The sequence below is a fragment of the Haemaphysalis longicornis genome, unplaced genomic scaffold (genome assembly GCF_048455015.1).
Source record: "Haemaphysalis longicornis isolate Haplotype H1 unplaced genomic scaffold, Haemaphysalis longicornis Haplotype H1 scaffold_2, whole genome shotgun sequence".
Lineage (NCBI taxonomy): Eukaryota > Metazoa > Arthropoda > Arachnida > Ixodida > Ixodidae > Haemaphysalis > Haemaphysalis longicornis.
In genome coordinates this window covers 215722928-215745194 of record NW_027526295.1, presented here as the reverse complement: position 1 = coordinate 215745194, position 22267 = coordinate 215722928, and the positions used below count along the sequence as shown (strand labels likewise).

Sequence of the window (22267 nt, the reverse complement as noted above, 5' to 3'; positions counted from 1 at the left end):
AAGCGAAATAAAAGGTTAGATGGGACACTTAAGGCTGCGTGTTTCTGTAAATGTGAAAGTATTACTCTTTATGCGACAAGTTTATTTTTAATAATTTAGTTTCGTATATTTTTATAAATTAATGTAATTTTATTCTTGGCTCATAACACTGCAGTTTTATACCCACCAGTTGTTTTCTTCAGGAAACAAAAAAAAAATGGCGGACGATTACAATACTCGCTAATGCGAAATTTCAGTGCAGCATGAACTGTCGTCTTCTCGGCGACGGCGCATAGCTGCTGTGCCTCAGGAAGTGATCGCGTCATGAGCACATGCATGATGGCGCGTGGTGTCGCCGCTGTGAAGCACGCCTCGCACAGTCTCAAAATTCCACCCTCCCCCTCACACTTTCGTCATACTTTCATCCTCCGCTTTCTTGCTCACTCTACCTTCGGTGGCGTCTTCGTTCTCTCGTATACAACCAGGCCGACGCTGAGGGACTACGCGAAACCACGGGAGCGGGCGCTTATGGGCTGCGCTCTAACGCGTGGCGCCTACGTAGAGTAGCCACTGCCGTGCCGCACTGTGATCTACTCCCTTCGCTGACCAGTGACGGGCTGCACATCGGCTCCAAATAATACATCCTCGCCACAGTCTTCTGCAAGGCGAACATGTAGCCTCCTGGCCAGTGAGCAGCGCCCTGTCGCCTCCGGCGCCTGCACCCTCGGTGCATCGTCGCCAGAAGCTTCTGGCAATTGGCAGACGCCCTGCAGCCTTTCTATTGTCCCGTCCTAAGCAGATGACCCGTCCATCCACAATCGTTTTTTGATACCCTCGAGTGTCGCGATGGTGCGGCATTTTGCGTCTCCGCCCCCACCCACACTCCCCACGGGCGTCTCGTGACGGGCCGCCCCTCGTCCCCAAATCACGCATCCTCGCAGGAATCTTCTACCTGGCAGACAGGCAGGCAGGCTGCAGGCAGGCGGGCAGGTATTTTACTGGCAAGCGGGCAGTCTCTTGGGCGGGCAGGAGAGCCTGCGTGACCGCTATCCTTTTCTTTTGGATCCATCAAATCTCTACGCCCGGACGCGCACACGCGCCCCTGTTTTCGTACAATGAGGAAAAAAATTGTATTGTAAATAAATTGGTTGGTCTGCTACACTTTTCATGTGCCCCTTGTTTCAACGGCGCTTCAGCTTTAACACGAAATCATTAGCAGTGATAAAAGTCGAAAACAGTCCGGCGTAGGCGTCAACCTCCGACTGTCAAGCGTGGCTGGTGGGGTTTTGGGCGATTTTCTTCTGCTCATCTTTTATCTGCTAACAGACCGGTTAGAAAGAAATAACGGCTTTAATGACTCATTGGACAGCGTGTATAGGATGGCATTGGATAGAGAACCACCGGAGACAGGAATTTGCTAATGGCACTTCAGCGACTGCTGACAGCGATTGGGCGGTAGGAAAGATAATAGCCTAGTAAATTCACAAGCTGCAGTAATCATTCCTCGTAGAGAGATACAGAGAGAAAATTAATCTAATTAAATCGAGGAAAAGTTTCAGAGAGGCGTCGTCACTCAATGGGCCGAGTGCACGGACAGCAGTTTCCGTCAAGAGCAGCTGATCTTCCAGGCGGGAGCTGGCCAAGGCTCTCTCCCACATCTCTATGGAAACGTGTTGGTTAGGTGGATCTAGGGTAGACGTTTTGCAGCCGCCTACTATGCGTATAAGGTTCCCAGGCTCTCCCCAGATGCTGCAAATGGAGAGAATTGTGTCCGGTCAAAGAGGTGAAATCTGGTGGCGTGTGCGAAGGTTTTAACCAGCAGGGCGCGGAATAATCTTTCCTGGTTAATCGGTAGCGATTTGTGCGGGGAGGAATACGTTTTACGGGAGAGCCTATAGTGTTGATTAATTTCCTGGTATTGACTACAGGATGCACGCGCTCGGGCTCGGCTTTAATAGCGCTGGCTGAGCGGGTCAAATCTTGGGCCACGAGGTTGGTGACGAGATTGTTTGCCGGGGATGCCAGTATGAGCTGGTGCCCATACATTCTTGGCTGGTGTCGTTGGTGGTCCCTGATTGATCATTCGAGGTGTTGTAGCATGCAATCCACCGTTGGCAAAGTTGCGCCATGCCTGCTAAGAGTCTGTTATGAGAGTTTTGGCACCGCTTTGGCTACGCGCACTTGCTATCCCCGCTTCCTCAGCTTGGAGGAGGCTGTGTTCGGGGGTTGAGATGCTACACCTGTGGAAGGCTGCAGAACTGTAGCATAAAGAAAGACAAGGTATTGAAGAATGCTGTCGGGTTTCTTTCGCATCAAACCAGTTGATCGTTCCTTATTTTTTCTTTCAGTTTACTTGCTTCCTACAGTTTTACCTCATATATGTACACGTTTTGAAAACCCTTTGATGAATATAAGATATGCATTTGGCAATTAGTTATTAACTCGAGTGCGCCATGTCAATCTTACGCGAGAGAGAGAGAGAGAGAGAGAGAGAGAGAGAGAGAGAGAATACATTTATTGAGCGTCTAATTTGGGAGTGGTTCCTTATTCACTGGAGCCCATGTGATGTCATGGCCGCCTGCGCCCGGTCGACCAGCGCTAGCTGGGTCGCCAGTGAGGAGCTGGACACCAAAATCTCCCATTGCTCTCTAAAAGAAGGGGTGGGGGGATGGAGGAGGGGTGGATTTTCTGAGCTGAAGTCGCACTCCCCAATTATGTGGCGGAGTGATCCTGGTTTTTTACAAAATTTGCATTCGGCAGAGTATTGCTCCGGGAACATGAGGTGTAGCCTTGTTGGGTGGGGGAAGGATCCAGATTGAATGAGGTGAAAGACTGTCTGCTGCTCCTTAGAGAGGCTAGGATGAGGTGGAGGGAGTGTCTGTCTTTCTAGCCGATAGTGCTGCGTGATTTCTCTGAAAGTGATAAGCGGGCAGTACTCCACGCCTTCCTCCGCAGCCTGGGGTGCGAGTGCGCAGGCTTGTTGGTGGGCAAACTCGTTACCCTCCATGGAGGCGTGAGCAGGCGTCCACACCAATTTGATTTTTCTATTTGCTATTTTGTTCTGCAGCAATCTAAGTGTCACTGGTGACACCCATCCTGATTGGTAGTTCCGATATGCTGAAACAACATAACAGCGCAATACGTGCATAAAGAAATAACTTTTATAGCATTCAGGTGGTCGTCGCATAACTTTACGGATATTTTGTTCGTAACCAAATTTCCTGATTGGTCGAGAAGGAGAACGCTGCAAAATTTCCAAATGCCAAGGACCCCAAAGATATCATGTTTGGTCCGACCCTCTAATCCACCTTAACTTACCCGCTAATTCCTCTAATCCAAAATAATCAACACACCAGTCCCACTAAGTTCCATTAAGCTCATTCACTCATCTCACTAACCCACCCCAGTCTACAAGCTAATCCGAATTAATCAACTTTAATCCATGCTCCCCTTAATCTAAAGGTTTAGCAGATTAAAGATAACGTGAACATGCTATCGCATCTACGTAATTTTTTTTCTATTCACATGTTCTGTTAGAGCAGTAACCAAAGGACACAATGGCACTATACAAGGAAAAGTGACGGTGACGTAGAGAACTCCGAGTGTTAGTATCTTAGTGCTGTTTGTATATAACTGCCCATTCAAACGAACATGAATGGAAGATATGGATTTGTTGTTATGGTGTCCATGAATGCCTTCTTAACAAGCGTACAGAGATGCATTCGAATCAACAACACATTGAAAACTTTACACGATTTTAAACACAATGCAGATAGAAACCATGAAGAATGTTCCATGATATGCTCCCTCGGAATATGCGTTCTTACTTAAGTTATTCTAAATGTGTAAGATAATTGGGGGAGATGGTCAGTACCTAACGCAAACTGATAGTATATGCAGACAACTTTACATTAAAGTGATGATTATAATAAGAAGAGAACCTTGTGGGCCTTGGGAACTGCAGACTGTGCAAAATATTTCGTGGTGCCGTCTGGCGAAGGGTAAAAATATCTTCAGACGCAAGGTAGGGTACCGAAATGGAAGACTAGAAATCACAGTTTTGAGGCCCCGGAACCGGTTCGGAACGGTTCCTTCGATTCGTTCCGGTTCGGGGTCAGTTCCAAACTGGCGTAAAAGTACTGTTCCGATGCAGTTCCGGTTCGGGGCAAAAATTCGAGTTTGGTTCCGGTTTTCGGTTTGGTTCCGGTTCCGGTTCGACACCCTGAGCAGCATTGCTCTTTCGGCGGCAATATTCAGCCGCGAGCCGCGCATCGTGGAGCTGCTTTGTTGTGGGTTCGACACGCCGCTATTCAACGAGCGCTCGACGCCGGATTACCGACTGGGCCCAGGCGTCCTCCTGTCGCTTCAACCATTGCACTACCGGAGTTAACCGCAGGCTAACCTGTTCGAGAGGAGAAGTGCCTCCCCTTTGTGAGTGTGTGGACGTCAGTTTCAGTGCCACGGATTTTCGTGATTGGTGCGTCCTGACGTCAGCTGAGAGAAGCACGTTTTATTCCTGGCCAGGCATAGTACGGACGGTGGAGCCGCGGAAGCACATCTTTATAGGCCCGAGCCCTCTCGACCAGGGCGCACTGGGACTGGGCGTCCGAGCGCGCGAGGGCAGACAGCCAGGAGTCGGGGGGGTTGGGTAGGGGAAGAGGAAGCAGGGCGGGGCAGTGCCAGATGGCTTAGGGGGTGTCTTCGTAGTTCCCACAATGGGGATAAGGGATGGCGATATGTGGGTGAGAATTGATCGAGTGGGGAGGGAATGGGTATGTATCTGTTTGCAGATGGATGATTCAACGGGGGATAACCAGGGGTGAGGAGGTGGAAGGGTGGTGCGTGAAAGCCTGTGATGGAGGGTGATTTCACGGAAGGTGAGCAGTGGCTCTAGGTGAGGATGGGGATGTGAAGCGAGGAGGGGGCTTGCCGACCCACCTCATGCGCCCTTGTTAATTGGCCCAAATTCTGCACCTTACGCAGTGCGACTGTCCAAATAACTTCCCTTTCGCAAACACTTGACAGTAGTTCTTGGATTAAGGCCCTTAAAGCCGACATCAATGCATTAGCCGAGAAAAGGGGTGAAAGGGGGCGGACCCAACCTGGTTATTAAATCTCTCGCGCGCAGGAGCGCAAGACCCTCTTCACTCAATCAAACGCTATGTAAATATCTGTACATAAAGTTTCTTTCTTCGCCCTACTCGCCCCAACGTTTGTCCCTACTCCGGACCAACGGACGCCATCCCCGGTCACGCTACCAGATCCGCAACAAGAGCAAACACAAATAGAAAGTAAAACGTAAACTTCCATAATACTCAATAAATCCCAACGACCCTAGGCCCATTTCTACAGAGCAGCACTTTAACCCACTGCAGTCAGGTCACTAAACTCTCCAGATCAATTGTGTGGGTTGTTTTGATTGTTATTGTTATTATAAGTAAAAATAAATAATAATGTTCGTATTGCTATTGTTTTTTTCTGTTTACAAACGATTCCCCAGCAGTGGCTTAACCTCCTCGATGAGAAAAAAAGGAAATCCCGTATCGATTGTGCCTTTGCACCGCAAGTACGTTCCGAATATACAGCAAGAAAATTGCCACTTTCTAACCTCAGTTATCTCTGGGCTTCTTCAAAAGCTCCGAAAGGCTGATTTTTAATTTCTAGATTCAGAATCACCAGATAGAATAATGTTATTCTCTTGTAACTACTATTTTAGAACATCTCCCTCACCTTTCTATGCAATGAAAAACCTTTTCTTGAATTTTCCATTGTTGAGCACTTCAGTTGTTTTTTTTTTCACTTTTTACTAGATATGTTGTAACGTTTCACACCCCTTCGAGTCAGACACGTTAGCCGATGCAGTAAATGTATGAGGTGATGGCAACGTTGTTATTTTAGGTGGCCACATAACGTTACATGTCTGCGGAAGAATAAATGGGCATGCCAGCTCTCGTCGTCCACTTCGGATAGTCATGACTCAATTACGAAATTTGTTCTTATGAATGCTTCGTAACTTAAGGACTCCACGCTTGATTACTAGCGCGACTCTGGAAGCGAGAACATCAGTTACAACTAGTTTTCAGTTGTTTCACGCCGTACACTCCAAAATTTTATGCGAAACGGCAAGCTGTATGAATAATGAGAAGCGAATAAGTAGCGCCGGGACGGAATGAATAACGTTGAATGATTCAAACGCAGTGCTTATAACCAAGCATTTGTGGAATTGGATGGCAGAAGATACACAACAAAAACAAGCGACTCATTTGTCCCACATTACAGGCATTTCGTTGCGGTCTGCGGTCTGCATCAAGTCTTTCTATGAAGGCAATATGTTCACAGGACAAATGCGGTGGTGAAAACGAATGAAGACATACTATCCGTCCATATCCTATCAGGCAGAACGGTCACTTCGCTGAGGTCAGTACACTTCCCTTTTTGTGCACACTACAGTTACACGTGGCTACGGTTTGGTGAATCATAAATTCTTTTCAAATCGACTGCACTTACTTTCTCCTCCTTTTTTGATTGCATGCTAAGATTGCAATTGCTTTAACAAGCACTGCGTTTGCCTTACTCTGTTCTGCTGTTTCTCTTTTATCTCGACCCTCCAATTTTCGTATAGTAACTACTTTGAGAGGGACACCAACCCAGAGTCAGTCGTAAGTATAGTGTTCACAATGAAACTTCACGTTGTTTCTTTTTCTGAGGAGGAGGGGGGGATAGGGCGAAAAGATGTCGACAGACATTGTGTAAACACTCTTCTAAAACTCAAGCGTTAGAGTGTAGAGCGGACTGCATTCCCGATGACATGGTAGATAAAATGTCTGCAGGTACTGGGTTTCTTTAGGGATCTAGCACCACGAAGAGCCCGCATGACTTCTACTGCGGCTAGTGTCAGTACAGGTTTTAAGAAGCATTCCAGGATAATGCTGAGGAACCGCCTATGTTCTCGCCGTTACTGCACGTCGAGAGCAGAGGAACTCATTTGAAGGGTAATCTGAGAGCCTGTGTTCACAGCATGCATCAGTTTCTGAATAACGAATAATGGTTTGAGGACAACGAATATAAGCTTTAAGTGCGGTTACTAAGCTTGAGATAATATGAACTGCGCAAACTCTGTGAGGGAAGGGTAGTCCCTTTGTTCAACTTATTGTCGTTTAAAAAAGTTGACGTACACAATACGCGTGAACACAACAACCCCTATTCTCTGGCAAATAAACCATAAAACCCGTAAATATGGTCCGTGTACATGCAAGTCTCTAAATAAAGTCCTGCGAAGAACGTAATAAAAGTGGTTGTCTTAGTGCCATAAATATACAATACTTGCTGCGTTGTTTAAGGTGTTCAGGGTTGCAAATAATTACTCCGCAAACATGTTTTGGGCAAGAGGGGGGGGGGGGGGGGGGGCGTTGAGTTACGTGGTATCCCTATTCTTTGGTATCCTTCTTCCCTGTTTGGTGAGAACAGGCCTGATGTGCAGAAGAAAGGAGCGGAGAACGCATCAGACGATTGTAGGGACCACTTACACACGGTTCCAACCTCACTCGGCACCTTTGTGCGCGTGGGAAAGCAAAGCTTTGCCCATCCGAAAACACACATTGAATTGGATTGGAAAAACATTATTGATGCCTGCAGCGCGCGCTTTCGCGTGTAGACTGGGCCTACGTCGTCCTCGTGGCGGGCGTGCGGCGCGGATGCCCGCTTGCCGTTGCCGGCTCGCCGGGATCCTGCCTTGCCATCGCCTCGAGGGCCTGCTGGACGGCCCATAGTTGTTTTTCGTGGTTGTTGCTCATCGTCGCAGACTCTAGTCGCGGCGGTATGCGTCCTGATTTAGCCTCGTCTGGATTCTTGATACAATCCCACATCTCTGCAAATGTGGCCGTCTCCTTGCGGCATGTCTTGCACTTGTCGTTCGGGTGTGACTCAGGATACGTTCTGTGGAGTAGTGCCGGACTCGGCAGCGTGCCCGTTTGTAGTTGCCTGAATATAACGGCCTGCGACCTGTCTAGCCCCGTGCAGGGCGGCGGGAGAAGTCTGCAGGTCAGACAGAAGGCCTTGGTCATCTCAGTGTAGTTTGGCATCCTGTTTCGTGTACTAAACCATTGCGGGTGGTCGCCGTGGGCGCGGTCGGTTAGTGCTGGCGCTCTAGCGTGTGCCGTTTCGTTGTGGTTTGCGTTTATTTCCGACGCTTCGCCCGCGTGCGCCGGGAACCTCTTGATGCGTACCTTCTTGTTGCCTTTCACTTCTTTTAGTATGCGGACCGCCGTCGGTGTGATTCTGCCCTTGGAAAAGTTCCTTACAGCCTGTCTGGAGTCGCTCAGCACGGTCTGGCAATCCCGGTCTGCGATGGCCACATCGATGGCTACCTCCTCGGCCTCTTCGGATTGAGTGCATAACGTGCTGGCTGCCGTGCGGGTGTTTCCATTGGCGTCGACCACGGCGACGGCGAAACCGTTGCGGCCGGCATACTCTGCCGCGTCCACGTATCTGGCTTGGTGTCACTGGCGTGTATGTCTGTTAGCGCTTTGGCTCTCGCTCTTCTTCTGCCTTTGTTGAACTCCGGGTGTACATTCTTTGGAATGGGATCTACTCTGACGTTTCGTCGTACGTCGTCGGGAATCGAGCTTTTCGCCCCTTGTTGCTCGTGGAAGCCTATGCCGAGATTGTTCAGGATCGTTCTGCCTGCTTTGGTGGCTGACAGCCTCTAAAGCTGAGCGGTCCTTTGTGCTTCGGCAGTTTCGTCCAAGGTTTTATGGACTCCTAGCTGGAGCAGGCGATTCGTGTTGGTCGTCTCGGGTAGTCTCATTGCCATCTTGTAGGCTCTGCGTATCAGTACGTCGATCTTGTTCTCGCTCTTTCCCCATTTGTGGAAGGCCGCCACGTAGGCTATGTGGCAGATCACAAACGAGTGTATGAGCCTAGTCAGAACTTTTTCTCTCACTCCTCCTTTCCTTGTAGAAACACATTTGAGAAGTCTGGTCGCGTTCACCGTCTTCCCGGTGAGTCGGGTGATCGTGTCACCGTTCCTGTCGAGTGATTCTATTGTCATCCCCAGGACTCTGATCTTGTTCACTATCGGTGTCGTCGTCCCGTCGCTCGTCTTGATCTTGATCTTATCGTGTTCCCTTTGGTCTTTGATTCTGTGGTTTCTGATCGGTAGGTACAACAAAATCTCCGACTTGTTCGGTGAGCATTTGAGTCCGGTACCTTTGAGGTAGTCTTCGATAGTATCGACGGCTGTCTGCAGCGTAGACGCTATGTGAACATCGCTGCATCCGTCTACCCACAGCTCGATGTCGTCTGCGTAGATCGTGTACTTGACCTTGTTGATTCTGCTCAGGCTTTCGGCTACTCCGATCATCACGAGGTTGAACAGCAGTGGTGAAATGACAGAGCCTTGAGGCGTCCCGGTGCTACCTAGGCGTTTCTCCTTCGCCTTCAAATCGTCGGCCCTAAGTTCCGCTGTCCTGCCCGTGTGGAAGCCCTTGATGAAGTTATACGATCTCTCGCCCATGTTGAGTTGGGACACTTGTTTTAGTACGGCGGAGTGTTTGACTTTGTCAACAGCACTTTGCAGGTCGAGGCCGAGTATTGGCTTGTGTCTTAGGTGTCTCCGTCTATGTTTTGATCTTTGAGTTGGATCATGGCGTCCTGTGGGCTAAGGTGTTGTCGAAAGCCGATGATCGTCTCGGGATACAGCTCCTCTCTTTCAAAGTACTCTTGCCACCTGTTTAGCAGGACGTGCTCCAGCACCTTGCCCACGCAGGACGTGATGGATATTGGGCGGAGGTTGTCCGTGCTCAGCGGTTTCCCTGGTTTGGGGATGAGTATCATCTTGGCCTTCTTATATTGTGGTGGTAGAGAGCCGTTTTTACAGCACTTGTAGTACGCGGTTAGTTACTCGACAGATCGATCTTCTATGTTCTTGAGGGCTTTGTTCGTGATGAGGTCTGGAACTGGTGCCGATCTGCTGCCGAGGTCGTGCAGTGCCATTCTGACCACTTCAACTTCGATGTCCCTGTCGAGGCGCGCGTTGCATCGGCCCTTGTACTGTCCGTGATTGTCAGTTGGTGTCGATGGGAGGTACTTGTCTAGCATTCGCTTCAGGACGGCGTCCGTCCCGCGCGTCATGACTTCGTGGTGTATGAGCTTTGCTAGTCGGTCCCTTTGGTGCGATTTCTTCTTGGTCTCGTCGAGGAGGCGCTTGAGTAGGTTCCAAATTTTGCCGTTGCGTATTTGCCCGTCCGCAGCGTTGCATAGCTCATTCCATTGTTGGGTGCATAGGGTGTGGCAGTGCTCTTCGATATCTCGGTTGAGCTCTGCCACTTTCTTGCGTAGTTTTCGGTTGAGACGTTGTCCCTTTCATCTGTTCTGGGTGGAGTTCTTGGCTTCAATCAGGTTGGCGAGTCTGCTATTCATTCTTTCGGTATCGATGTCCGTCTCGATCTCCTTGGAAGACTTGTAGACGTCCTGGGTGATCTTCTTCGTCTATTCGTCGATGTCGTTGATCTCGTCTTCTTGCGCCTGTTCTTGGTCTTGGTGTCTCGATTTTATGAATTCCGTCCAGTCTATCCAGGTGTATTTCTTCCTGTTGTCGCTCGCATCGGATTCCCCTGTGTGGGTATGTTGATCTCGACGATCATATCGGTGCCGATGTTGCTCCAGGCGATCGTGATTAGCTCATTGTTTTCGATGAAGGTAAGGTCAGGGGTAGTGTCTCTGGATACCGAGTTTCCGATACTGGTAGGATGGGCCCGGTCAGTGATGAGGGTTGAGTTAGCTAAAGCGCGTCTTGGGCCAGGTTTCTTCCCTTGGCATTGCTCTTCGCATAGCCCCACACTTGGTTCATGGCATTGAAGCCACCGCATGCTGTCAAAGTGTACTTGCCAGCTGTCACACACAAAGTCATTCTGCATGGTTCTTGGCAACGTAGGAAACGCTTTCTTCCCATGTCGAGTCCTCATTACTTGAATATTACAGCTGAAGATGAAGTATTTTCTCTGGTTTTGAAATCAAAGCATTGCCAAAGCTCTCTTCTTCCCGCATTTGTTTATGCAACAGAGTGATCTTGCAAGCATTTATAGCGCTTTCACAACGCTGCCAGAGTATTTTGACACATGACGTGAAGACGTTGCAGAGCGTCAATTTACGTGAGTTGCACCTACACTAAAGAGAGAAGTAAGGAATCTGTGGCGTCCTGACATTGACGTCGCCACACGTTCTCCATTGATAACTGATTTTAGGCAGACAACGATTGTGTACAATGGTGCAGAACAGAACGAATAGGTATTCCGAAAACCTGTAGCAACATTTAATGTATTTTTGCACACCTTAAGCAACAGTAAAATAGCCTCACTATTGAGTGTAACTCTGTGAGACGAGGTGCAGCGTAGTAGCGTGCAGCGCGACTCGTCACCCGATCTCACCCTCACTTATCACGTCAAACACGCTTGTTTGACCTCAACTACGGACACATTACGAAGTGCAAATTTCATCCTCCAAATGGACGTGACAGGAGGAAGGTTTGTGCGCCGGCGCCCACGGCCGACCTTTTTTGCCGAATTGCGACAACTCCTGGCAAGTACGCCAAACTATCGATCACCACGAAATTAGTACTTCAGGATTGGACAATTGGGCTCCACAAATTCTTAAAGATGCTCGGCACACGATCATTGCGCTGGATATAAAAATTCCTTCGGATATTGTTGACTCCCACCTACAGCATTTGTGGGCTGCCTACCGCAGTATACAACGCAGGTGGTGGAAACAAAAGCGCAACAGGAAACTGCGCTCTAAACGTTTCTGGCCTAAACGCTAGAATTGAGCGATAATTTACCCAGCTCATCCAAGATCCGTGGAATGAAATCTGTAATCAAATGAAGGGAAACCTCGGAATAAAACGCACTTGGTCCTTTCTCAGGCATCTCTTGGACCCTACTGCAAGGAAGACCGAGCAGACCCATCGGCTTACAATGGTCACAAAAAATTTTCCGGGTACCAATGAAGAACTACTAGATAAATTTTGCTCTTTCCATATCCAAACTAGGGACGCCCAACAGCTCCCACTGTATAAAGGAACACCCAATGCTGATCTTGACGTAGATATTACGGAAGCAGAGGTACATATAGCGCCCCCCTACGGAAGCAGAGGTACATATAGCGCCCGGGTCAATGCCGGGGCCGGATGGAGTGACCAACAAAATGCTTGGTAACCTGGACGACCCCTCCATATCTGCTCTTACAGACTATTTTAACAACTTTTGGAAGCCCGTGGTTATCTCCGCCAGGCATGGAGGCACGCCCACATCACCATCATTCCGAGGCCAGGAAACCCTGTTACCATCGATCACCTCAGACTCATTTCCCTCTCTCACATCCTCTCTCACTTCACACTCGATTTTACATCTACTGATGCTCTTCCGTATTCAATGATTGGGTTCAGTCTGGGTTATCCACCTAAGACGTCCTGCTTTAATATTCTCGGGACGTAATAACACCTACTGCCGAACGAGAAACAGACACCATATTCGCTCTTCACGTCACAAAAGCCTTCGATCGGGTCGCTCACGCTATCCTCATGCGTGACCTAAAATCTATGGCCCCTGGGGAACACACTTACAACTACGTGCTTGCGTTCCTCACAGCGCGCACTGAGTTTCCCCAAATAGGAGATCTAAAAAAATCCTCCGTCGCATGCCCCCGCGCGAGGGACACGAGTAAATGCAGAGCATTGGGGTCGTTTACGTGGCGTAGGGTTGGCGTACCATCGTCGACGAAGACGATGGTACGATGTCTTGTACTGGCTCCGCGACGCTGATGTTGAATTGCGTCGCGGTACTAGTTGAAGGTCTTGCTTCCATCGCTTATCAACTGCGACCGCCGACGAACGCAAGAGAAGAGAGCGCAGGAGTTGACTGGAGTGGAGCCCGCGCCAACCCGCTTCATAGGGGGTGGTTGTATTGCGGTAACGTTTAGTGTTTGGGCGGTTGGTGCTATCACGTGTACACCACGTAGCTATCACGCCGCTAGCACGCCGCTGAGTCGCCAACGCACGCCGCTTACGACGTAGTTTGAATGAGTCAAGGATATAAGGCGCGTTCGTAGCCTTTGATTCTGTGTCGTTTTGTGGCGCAGTGGGTAGAGCACCATGTACCTTGCGTTCCGCCCACAGGGTCGTGGGATCGAAACCAGGCGCCGGTAACTGTTATTTCTTTTTCTTTATATAGTGTAGGGGGAGGCTGGCTGCTGCGGACGCCGACGCATGGGTGACATCGTGAGTTATACAAAAGCTCTGCATTTAAAATCCCTATATTCCTTTCACAGCTTCCCCACAGGAGACAGTATTACCACCTTTACTCTCCAATCTGGCCATTCTTAATATGCCCAAACAGCTTGAAGTAATACCCCGCCTTCACTAGAGCCATCATGCAGACGATATAACGTTATGGGTAACAGATAGCGACTCACACATTGGGGCCGAAGAGGTTCCCGAAGAAGCTCTTCTGGCGGGCCTTGCATGCTCACCCGCCAAATCATAATTGCTCCTTCCACCACCTACATTCAGATAGCGATGACCCAAAACAACGCAGTTTTCATATATGGTCACCTAATCCCAGAGGTGCCTGCCATTAAATCGCTATGGCTGGTAATACAACGCAACCGAGGCAACATGCAATACCTCTAAACATAAGGTTCTCATTACAATTGGACTCCTTAAACGAATTTCCGGCCGTAATCATGGACTCAAAGAACAGGAGAGGCTTCGAGCCTTACAGACATTTCTCATCAGCCAGGCGACATTATTCTTTCCTCTACCCCCGAGTCACTAATGCGGACCTGGCAAAAGTTAACAATCTCATTAGGAAGACTTACAGGGCAGCGCGGCAAATTCCCCAGAAACAGCCCACTGCCTGACTTCAAAGCCTACGGATGCACGATACGGCTGAGGAGCTGATTGAAGCACATCCCACCAACCAGCTTCGCCGGCATTCCACTACTTGCTCTGGTTAGAACGTTCTGACATTTTTGGGTATCCGCTCCCCAGAGATCTCCAACACGAAGGTCCTCATCCTGTGGCAGAGTACCTCCATCACAATGGCTACGCCGTCGAGGCCACCAGCAGCCCGGATAGTCCCCCTGTTACCTCTCTATCCGTGCGTACCACCTCCCCTGCGGTGGCCGAGGCGGCCGCAATAGAACTTGCGTTAAGAAACAGGCCTACTCCAACAATTATAATCATAGATTCGAAAACGGCCGCTCAAAATTTCGCCCATGGGTCTATTTCCCTCGTGGCATACATAACAATCTTCAAAAATCCCCCGACCTCTGCGGGCGAACTCATCTGGACCCCGGCGCACACTGGTTGGGAAGGGAAGAGGCGGCCTGTAAGTGGCACGAGGACTTACCATCCGTGAAAAGGAGCCTCACCTTCTACCTTGGCGCCCGATCAGCTAGGCACCGACTCATCGCCTATCACGACATTGTCGTGCATTACCACCTCGCCCGCCGCCGCCATTATCCCACCGCCAATCAATTGGTCATTAACTATCAGGAACGACTCCGGCGTCTCCTGCAAACCAATACTCTTTTTTGCCGGGCAGTACTACACCGAATCTGCCCTCACCGGACTGCCTCCTTTGTGGCGCCCCGGCCACACTTGTCCACTCTATGTGGGCATGCCCCCAAGATCCCTTCCCCTAAGTAAATAGTTATGAGAAGTGGGAGGGTGCGCTGGGCAGCTCGAACCTGTAAGTACAAACATTCCTTGTCCCTAGCGCTGCGACCATCTCCGTAAGACTTAAACCAGAGGCTACCACGCTCCACTAAACCACAGGACTCCATAAATGTGTTTGTCTCCTCCACCCATACATTCCAGCAATCCAGTCCAATCCCGTCCATCCAATCCAATCCAATCCCAACCATCCAACCCAATCCCATCCAATCCCGTCAGTCCGTCCGTCCGTCCCCTCGTCTGTCCGACCGATCATTAATCCATCCATCCGTCCGTCCGTCCGTCCGTCCGTCCGTCCGTCCGTCCGTCCATCCATCCATCCATCCATCCATTCATCCATCCATCCATCCATCCATCCATCCATTCATCCGTCCGTCCATCCGTCCATATGTCCGATCATCCGTCTGTCCGTCCGTCCGTCCGTCCGTCCGTCCGTCCATCCATCCATCTATCCATCCGTCTGTCCATCCGTCCGTACGTCCGACCATCCGTCTTTCCGTCCATCCGTCCGTCCATCAATCAATCAATCAATCAATCAATCAATCAATCAATCAATCAGTCAGTCAGTCAGTCAGTCCTTCCGTCCGTCTGTCTGTCTGTATCTATCTATCTATCTATCTATCTATCTATCTATCTATCTATCTATCTATCTATCTATCTATCTATCTATCTATCTATCTATCTATCTATCTATCTATCTATCTATCTATCTATCTATCTATCTATCTATCTATCTATCTATCCATGAAGCTGCCTCCACATAAGATGATCCATCTTTTGTATTTCCAGGAAATGTTAATGACCTCGAAGCTATCGTTCGCGGGGAAACCCACAGTAACCACCTGTTCCACGCGCGACTCACGTGAAAACGGCAGCCATCGTCCTGAACTTGGGAAGACCCCTGAACGTGAGCGACCCAAGCAGCGACGTGCAGGCAATGCAGATGACCAGGACTTTCTGGAGCTGGTGAAGGCGCCTGTCAGCGATAGAGTAGAGCTGTAGCGACAAAGACAGATGACTCTACGAAGCTGCATGGGTGCTGGTGAACTTTCCGTTTAACTTCGCGGTCGCGCCCGCCTTCTCCGAAGCTCGCTCGGCTCGCTGTAGCCATCGCCAGAATGCTCCCTTTCGTCCCAGTAGCTACTTTCATCTCTCAAGCTGGTTCGTATTACACGTGCAGCAGCAAGCTTCTCTCCTTTGCACTGCTGTTTCCCTTTACCCGCGCGCGCGGCGTCGATGTTCTTTCTGAGCCCTCCTCTGTCCCTCCCTGGGCACTGCTGTTTACTTTCGTGGCGCGCGATCCCCACCTCACGCTTCCCTGATGCTGCTGCGTCAACATTTTTGGATCACTAATTTTCTGTATTTCACAACGCACGTGTTTAAAACATGTAGATTTAGGGCTTTCGCTCTTAAAACCGTGGGTTTTGAGTAGTAGTCAATGAGTTAGTACCCATTACGGCAGCGATACGATTATAATACCACGAGCTCTCCTCCGTCATAGCACTCACTGCTGAGCTTGCACTGCTCAGCTCACCGCTCAGCAACACCACTGATGGGTACCTTACATACGTGCTAACCTCACACGTTCGCTCATACGGAGGCGCTAATTTTTCAAACGAAACTTCAACACCCTGTGTACGGCAAAAAACTGTGGTTTATTCCTCTGTCATAGGAATCAGTAAAACACGAAAGTGAAATGAGCAGCGAAATCTACAGCTGAGCAGGATTTGCGGGTCGGCGGCTGTCTTGTGGGTATGATGGTGAGCTACGTCCTGCTGGTGGGTCGCTTCGGCACAGGTGTACTAGCGTCATTTCCGTGACGGATATGAAGTCAGTAAAATCTTGGGGTATCACGGAATAAATATAAAACCTGAAAACGAACAACCCTAAGGATAACGTACTCTTTACTACTAAAGGTTGCTTCCTCGCAAGAAGACCCTGTGTGCAGAGGTGCACCCTTTACAGGCCGCTTGCTTCGTTGTACTGGCGTCAATTCCGTGACGCATATGACGTCAGCGAAATCTTCGTGTATCGGGGAATAAAACACTTTCCTGTTAAAATTGTCCCGGGATAGTTTTCTGCGCTGAAGTACAGCGGAGAAGTGAGTCTTTCTAGCTAAGGCGTAATGGCGGCTAGAGGGATGAAGTCACCTTGAGCGGGAGCCTAGCTTTTCATTGTATTTTATAAACTACTTTCCGTTCCTTTTCTTACAAAGAGCGCGTTTCGTACAAGTCATGCTTCCGTTAAATAAGGACTACAAGTTTTACCCAGTGCAATGTCGGTGCTGTATTATTTAAAAAACCAAACAAAAATGTCAGAGCTCCCTCCCTGGCCTCTGCCATAGAGAAATGGAACTTGTTACCCGTCAGCTTCGTTGCACTGACGGACCCATTGTCCCTCTGATCTGCATTGCAGTCGGTGTTACCTATAAATGTTTATATCTGCAAACCAAGTTTGAGTGTTCTTTCCCGTCTTTCTAACCCTAGATTGTTCAGGAGTTCGCGCCGCAGAATAGCTGGCGTCGGTGGCGTGATGCCAAAATCCTGATTTGTCGATCGAAAATTTTCACTCACCTCGGTGTCTGCCAAATGCCACTGCGATCATGACGCCACTGTTCGCCTCCAAGAGCAACTACTTCTTTTCGCGTTTATACTCTCGTTTCCTTTCGTAACTTTGCCCTATCAGATTATTGGCGGTGAGATCTTTGAGTGGCGCCCCCTGGCTCTGACGTCGGCTTAGGGATTCGCGCCGCTGTCGTCTGCTACACTCCGCTTGCGAGGGGCAACAGTACCTGGGCTGGAAATCGCCCGCTTCGTTGCTGTAGTGCGTTAAAAAGCGTATTTCTAGCGACTCAGTTATTTTGCCCGCTTCTGACACATCTGAATAATTTGAAGCTGTATCCCCCACAAGTTTGCAACACACGAAGAGATAGAGAACAGCTTTCTTCAGAGTATCGGTCAGAAGATCGTGTGTAGCTCGTCCTTTCTTGCTTATTCGCGAGGATCAGCGATCAGAGATTCTCGATAAGTATTCAAAATGCGTAGGCTTCCCTGCAGTATTTTTGAGATGCTCCTATGAAGACTCAACAGTCTAATACTACGTACCAAGCAGCGGCCTCTACACGCTCATCGCTCAGCAGGAAATAAAGCGGCTTTCTTCTGTTTCTGTCGTTGTTGTCTTGTATCGGATTGATGTTTCTTGCTTTTTTTTTCTGCCCAACGCATTAATTTTTCTGCGCTGTCACCAACTTCTTATTAGGAGGTTTCGGGATGTTTGGGAGCCTCACAAAGGTCGTATGGATATTTCTTTCATTTTGTATGGCATACATTCCCTTCTTCACAAATTGGCTTTCATTATGGCTGCGTGCAAGAAGGTACATATCCGCAGCGTGCTTTGTTTATTCACATGCAAATACAATGAGAAGGTTTGTGCTACACCACCGCGATCGCGCCCTAAACAACGTGGTCCACAGTACTCGAAGGCGGCTTTTGTGCTCCGAATTTCTATCGTAATTATAACGTTATCATAAGGAACTGACTCTCAACTCGACCAATGATGACATGATTACGGTGTTGAAGGCATGATATACTCGCTAACTAACGTGATAAATAGTATACCTGCATATATTACAAGAGTCGAAACCGAAGAAGAATTCCAAGTAGCTCTTTATTGCTTTTCAACCCTTCCAGGCGCGAAGAACAAATCCTATTCTACTCGGGAATACGTTCTATGATTTGAAGAAAATTACTTTTACTCTCTTGTCCGGGACTGAGGACCCGGCCCACTTACCAGATCGATTTAATTGTTAAACTAAGTTTTCCCCTCCTCCCCTTACTCCTCTTCCTCCTCTTGAGTGCAGTTTTCCTATAACGCATATCCGAATATCGGGAAGATATGGCTGTGCAAAATGTTCCGAAATATCCTTCCAGGTCTTAACAAACATATATGTGTTACTATAAATTTAACGAAGACATGACTCGTTTTGCTCAATAAACCTCCATACTGGTTAGATGCCTGGTATAGAATCAGCACGCGCGTATTACACACTGGGTTATTTGGAACTCAACCTACAGTTTTTGCAGTCTATAGTGCATGTCGGCAAACTTTCATGCCTTGACAACGTAAAGTGATGTGACAAAACGCGTTCGAGCGTTCGGCAAGGTTGCAAAGACTGTTTTACCTTACATATGATTACCGGGAATCGTGATGCCTTCTGCCAAAGCCGACAGCCCTGAAGGCCTAGAATTTGTTTTGGTCTTCCATTTTCGCTGTTGTCGGTTATTAGCAGCTGACTGTTCCTTTGTTCGAATGCTTACATGAGAAGCTGACGCCTAGCTCCGACTCTTCGCGCTCCGCACAGGACCGGCTTCGCAAGGAATGGGGTGCCGCCGGCAATGTTTCTCCCGTAGCGGTATCCAAAACTATACATTAATTGACACCATGAGCTAGTGTATGCGATTTTAAGCCTATTATTATGATAAAAAGTTACCCACACGCCATTTCTGGTGCGGACAAGCATCAGACGTTGACCGAGCGCAAAGAAACAGCAGGGAGAGCGATCCTGAGTGAAGCAGACGACAAATGAGAGAATCCCTAAGCTGACGTCACAGAGGCGCGCTTCGCAGCGCCGCCTGTGTTCGCGCTCACCTCCAATACGCCTCGAGCGCGGCCTGAAGGGGCGCCACTGAAATCCCCCTAGCGGCCCGTTTCGAAAGCAGGCGCGGGAGTCCCCGGCCCGCTCCCCCCTGTCGCCGTTGCTTTTGGGGCTCGTTCAAGACAGCGATTTACCGTTTGTCCGCGTTCGAAATACCGAATAACGTGTAGCAGGCACTCTGTTTGCAAGCGTGGTGTGTTCACGAGAGTATAAACGTATATGACGCGATCTTAGTGAGATCTATATGAGCGCAGGGGTTGTGTCACAGGCCGGCGTCCCGAAGCCAGCATTTGCATGCAGATGATTGCAATTACGCAGCCCTGAAATTTAGTGGCAGTGTCTCCGTAAGCAGTGTTTCCTCCGATGGTCATGTTGCGGCCATACACACTATGATGTAAATCGACTTTGTGCACTTACAAAATCCAGCGTAGCACTCATACCTGACAGCACGCAAGTTACGCCTGCCAATATCACATATCAGATATTGATCAGTACCATGAACAAGCCAATGCGGCATAAATTTCACAAACATTGTACCAAAGAAGTACGATGGATAATGCAAAATTACACTCCGGAGTCAGCACACGACGACAAATTTAATGCTGTGTCGTCTTGTCCCGAGGTGAGCGCTCGCAAAGATTCATGTGTTACATTTATCCTCCACGAGAAGCGCGAAGATGGGCTTATAGAGTAATCCGCGTCCGTGGCCAAACTTTTCTTCGAAACATCGTCATATGACACAGGGAGACTGCAGAATCTAGCATAAACCGAAATCAGAGACCCTTATCAGATACGACACTCTTCCAACGAGCCCGTGTGTACGAGATTTCGGCGCACGTACGTTAAGAATCTCCAGGTGGTCAAAATTAATCCGGAGCCATCCACTACGGCGTGCCTCATCGTCTCCGTTGCGTCGGCGCGTTAAACCTTGCAACCAATCAATCAACTCTTCCAACGACACCTCGTATCGCTTGTGAACTGCCAACCCTGTATTCTTCAAAAAATGCGTCCGCCGAGTGATCAGCCGTTCGTTGAAGGCGAAAAACAAACGAAAAATGAACACGCAGCTTGTGTGTGTGGTTGCTAAAACGTTCATTCGTTGATTTCGCTCCGCATTTGTAAACAACGATAGTTGAGCGTCCTCCTCCTCACCCCCCCCCCCCCCCCCCCCCCCCATGTCTAGCGAAATATCAGTGCATTTCGCATCTAGTTGGTCTGGCGAATACTACCTTGCTCAAACAAACGTCTTTAGCATTTCAGAAGCTGCATCATTTTTTTTTTCATTCCCCTACGACTATTCTGTTTATTCCTGACTTGCAGACCTTTCATTTTCCCGTGGTTTCATTAACATATATACCTTGGTTCTTACTATAAGGCACGAGTGGGCACATATCTGACAATGCACAGGCTTTGAGTGTACTTAACATTTTCGCGTGGTTTATATTCCCATAAAAGGCACAAGTTTTTGTCAGCTGTTGGGTTATCACATCCACGAAACATATTTTTCTACGACGTACATATTCGAAGCAAAGCCGCATTTGTTTGCACTGCAAAATGAACCAACCTCTTACAGTGCCAATATCAGGTCTAAACGAGGCGATCACTTGTGTTGACGTGTTCGAAGGTGACAGCGGTGATATGCTGCTGCCGTCGCCGACGCCCGCAAAAGCGGCCAAGAAGCGCGCAGAACCGCCTCCCCGGGTAGCTCTTGTTGGCGTTGGAGCGCTCTACCAAGGCGCAGCTGTTTTTTTTAAGTGCCCTAAACGTGCAGTTAGCTTACAGACGTCACCATAACAAGTTGCTTAGTGCGCGGAAAGGCAAAGAGAAGCGAAAGAGAACCAAAACACTGGATGAGCACCTATCAGCCACGCAGCGCTAATCCCGCAAACGCCGCGGAGAAGCGGCGGCAGGCGGCGCAGCGATCGCGAATCTCGAGGCGTATACGCTCGGTTCTTCGCTGTTTCCACTAGTCTGTAAGCATGGCGATCAAGTGTCAGCTAGAAAAAAAGTCCTACGGAGCTGGCTGTATGAAAATTTTTCTCACTTACTCCTGAACTTCACTCGCGAACTTCACGCTGGATATGCAATTTGTTCTCGTGTACCCGTGAACCCTTTCACGTCATGCCGCAGTGCGTGCGAGCGTCCGAAGGGAAAGATGATAGTAGAGGTGACTAGAATCAAAACTTTTTAACTATAAAGTGTTTTATTCCCGGATACACGAATGTTTCGCTCACGTCCTATCCGTCACGGAAGTGACGCCTGTACAACGAAGCAAGCGGCCTGTAAAGGGTACACACCTGCAGGCAGGGTCTTTTTGCGAGGAAGCTACCTTTAGTACTAAAGAGTACGTTATACTTAGGGTTGTAAGTTTTCGGGTTTGAAAATTTAATACGAATCTGCTTTATGCAGGGATACACGAAGATTTCACTGACGTCATATCCGTCACGGAACAGACCCCAGTACACCTTTGCCGAAGGCACTCGCCAAGTACACCCACGAGACAGCCGCCTACCCGCAAATCATGGTCAGCGGCAGATACCGCTGCACATTTGACTTTCATGTTTTACCGATTCCTATGACAGAGAAATCAGTCACAGTTGTTAGAAAGAAGTACGTCTATTTTGCAGGTAACTAGAAACGGGATAAGCTCTTCTAAGGCCCCACAAAAGCTGGCGTGTAATTAGGTAGCTAATAACTATCTGGTGACAAAATGAACTGAACTAAACTGTCTTAGGAAAACTAAACATCGTTGTTTAAACAACGAAACGAGACTGCCTTTTTTCTTGTCGTGAAATCGATCTCTCTTGTGCGTGCACCAAAAAATAAGGATATGTTTAAGCTATTCACTTTTTCCTGTGCGATGCCGGAACGTAGGAAAGAGATAAATCCACTGGATGGTGCCC

The 22267-nt window shown here is 48.8% G+C and overlaps 1 protein-coding gene across 1 annotated transcript in view; it reads right to left on the bottom strand.

Moving 5' to 3' along the window:
* LOC144170945 (sodium-dependent low-affinity dicarboxylate transporter 1-like) overlaps positions 1-15787 on the bottom strand; it is a 50355-nt gene extending 34568 nt beyond the window's left edge. The window contains exon 1 of the mRNA XM_077700941.1: positions 15573-15787. Within this exon, the coding sequence (XP_077557067.1) occupies positions 15573-15589 (17 nt within the window). The 5' untranslated portion in view covers positions 15590-15787. The remainder of the gene's footprint in view (positions 1-15572) is intronic.
* Positions 15788-22267: the final 6480 nt, after the last annotated feature.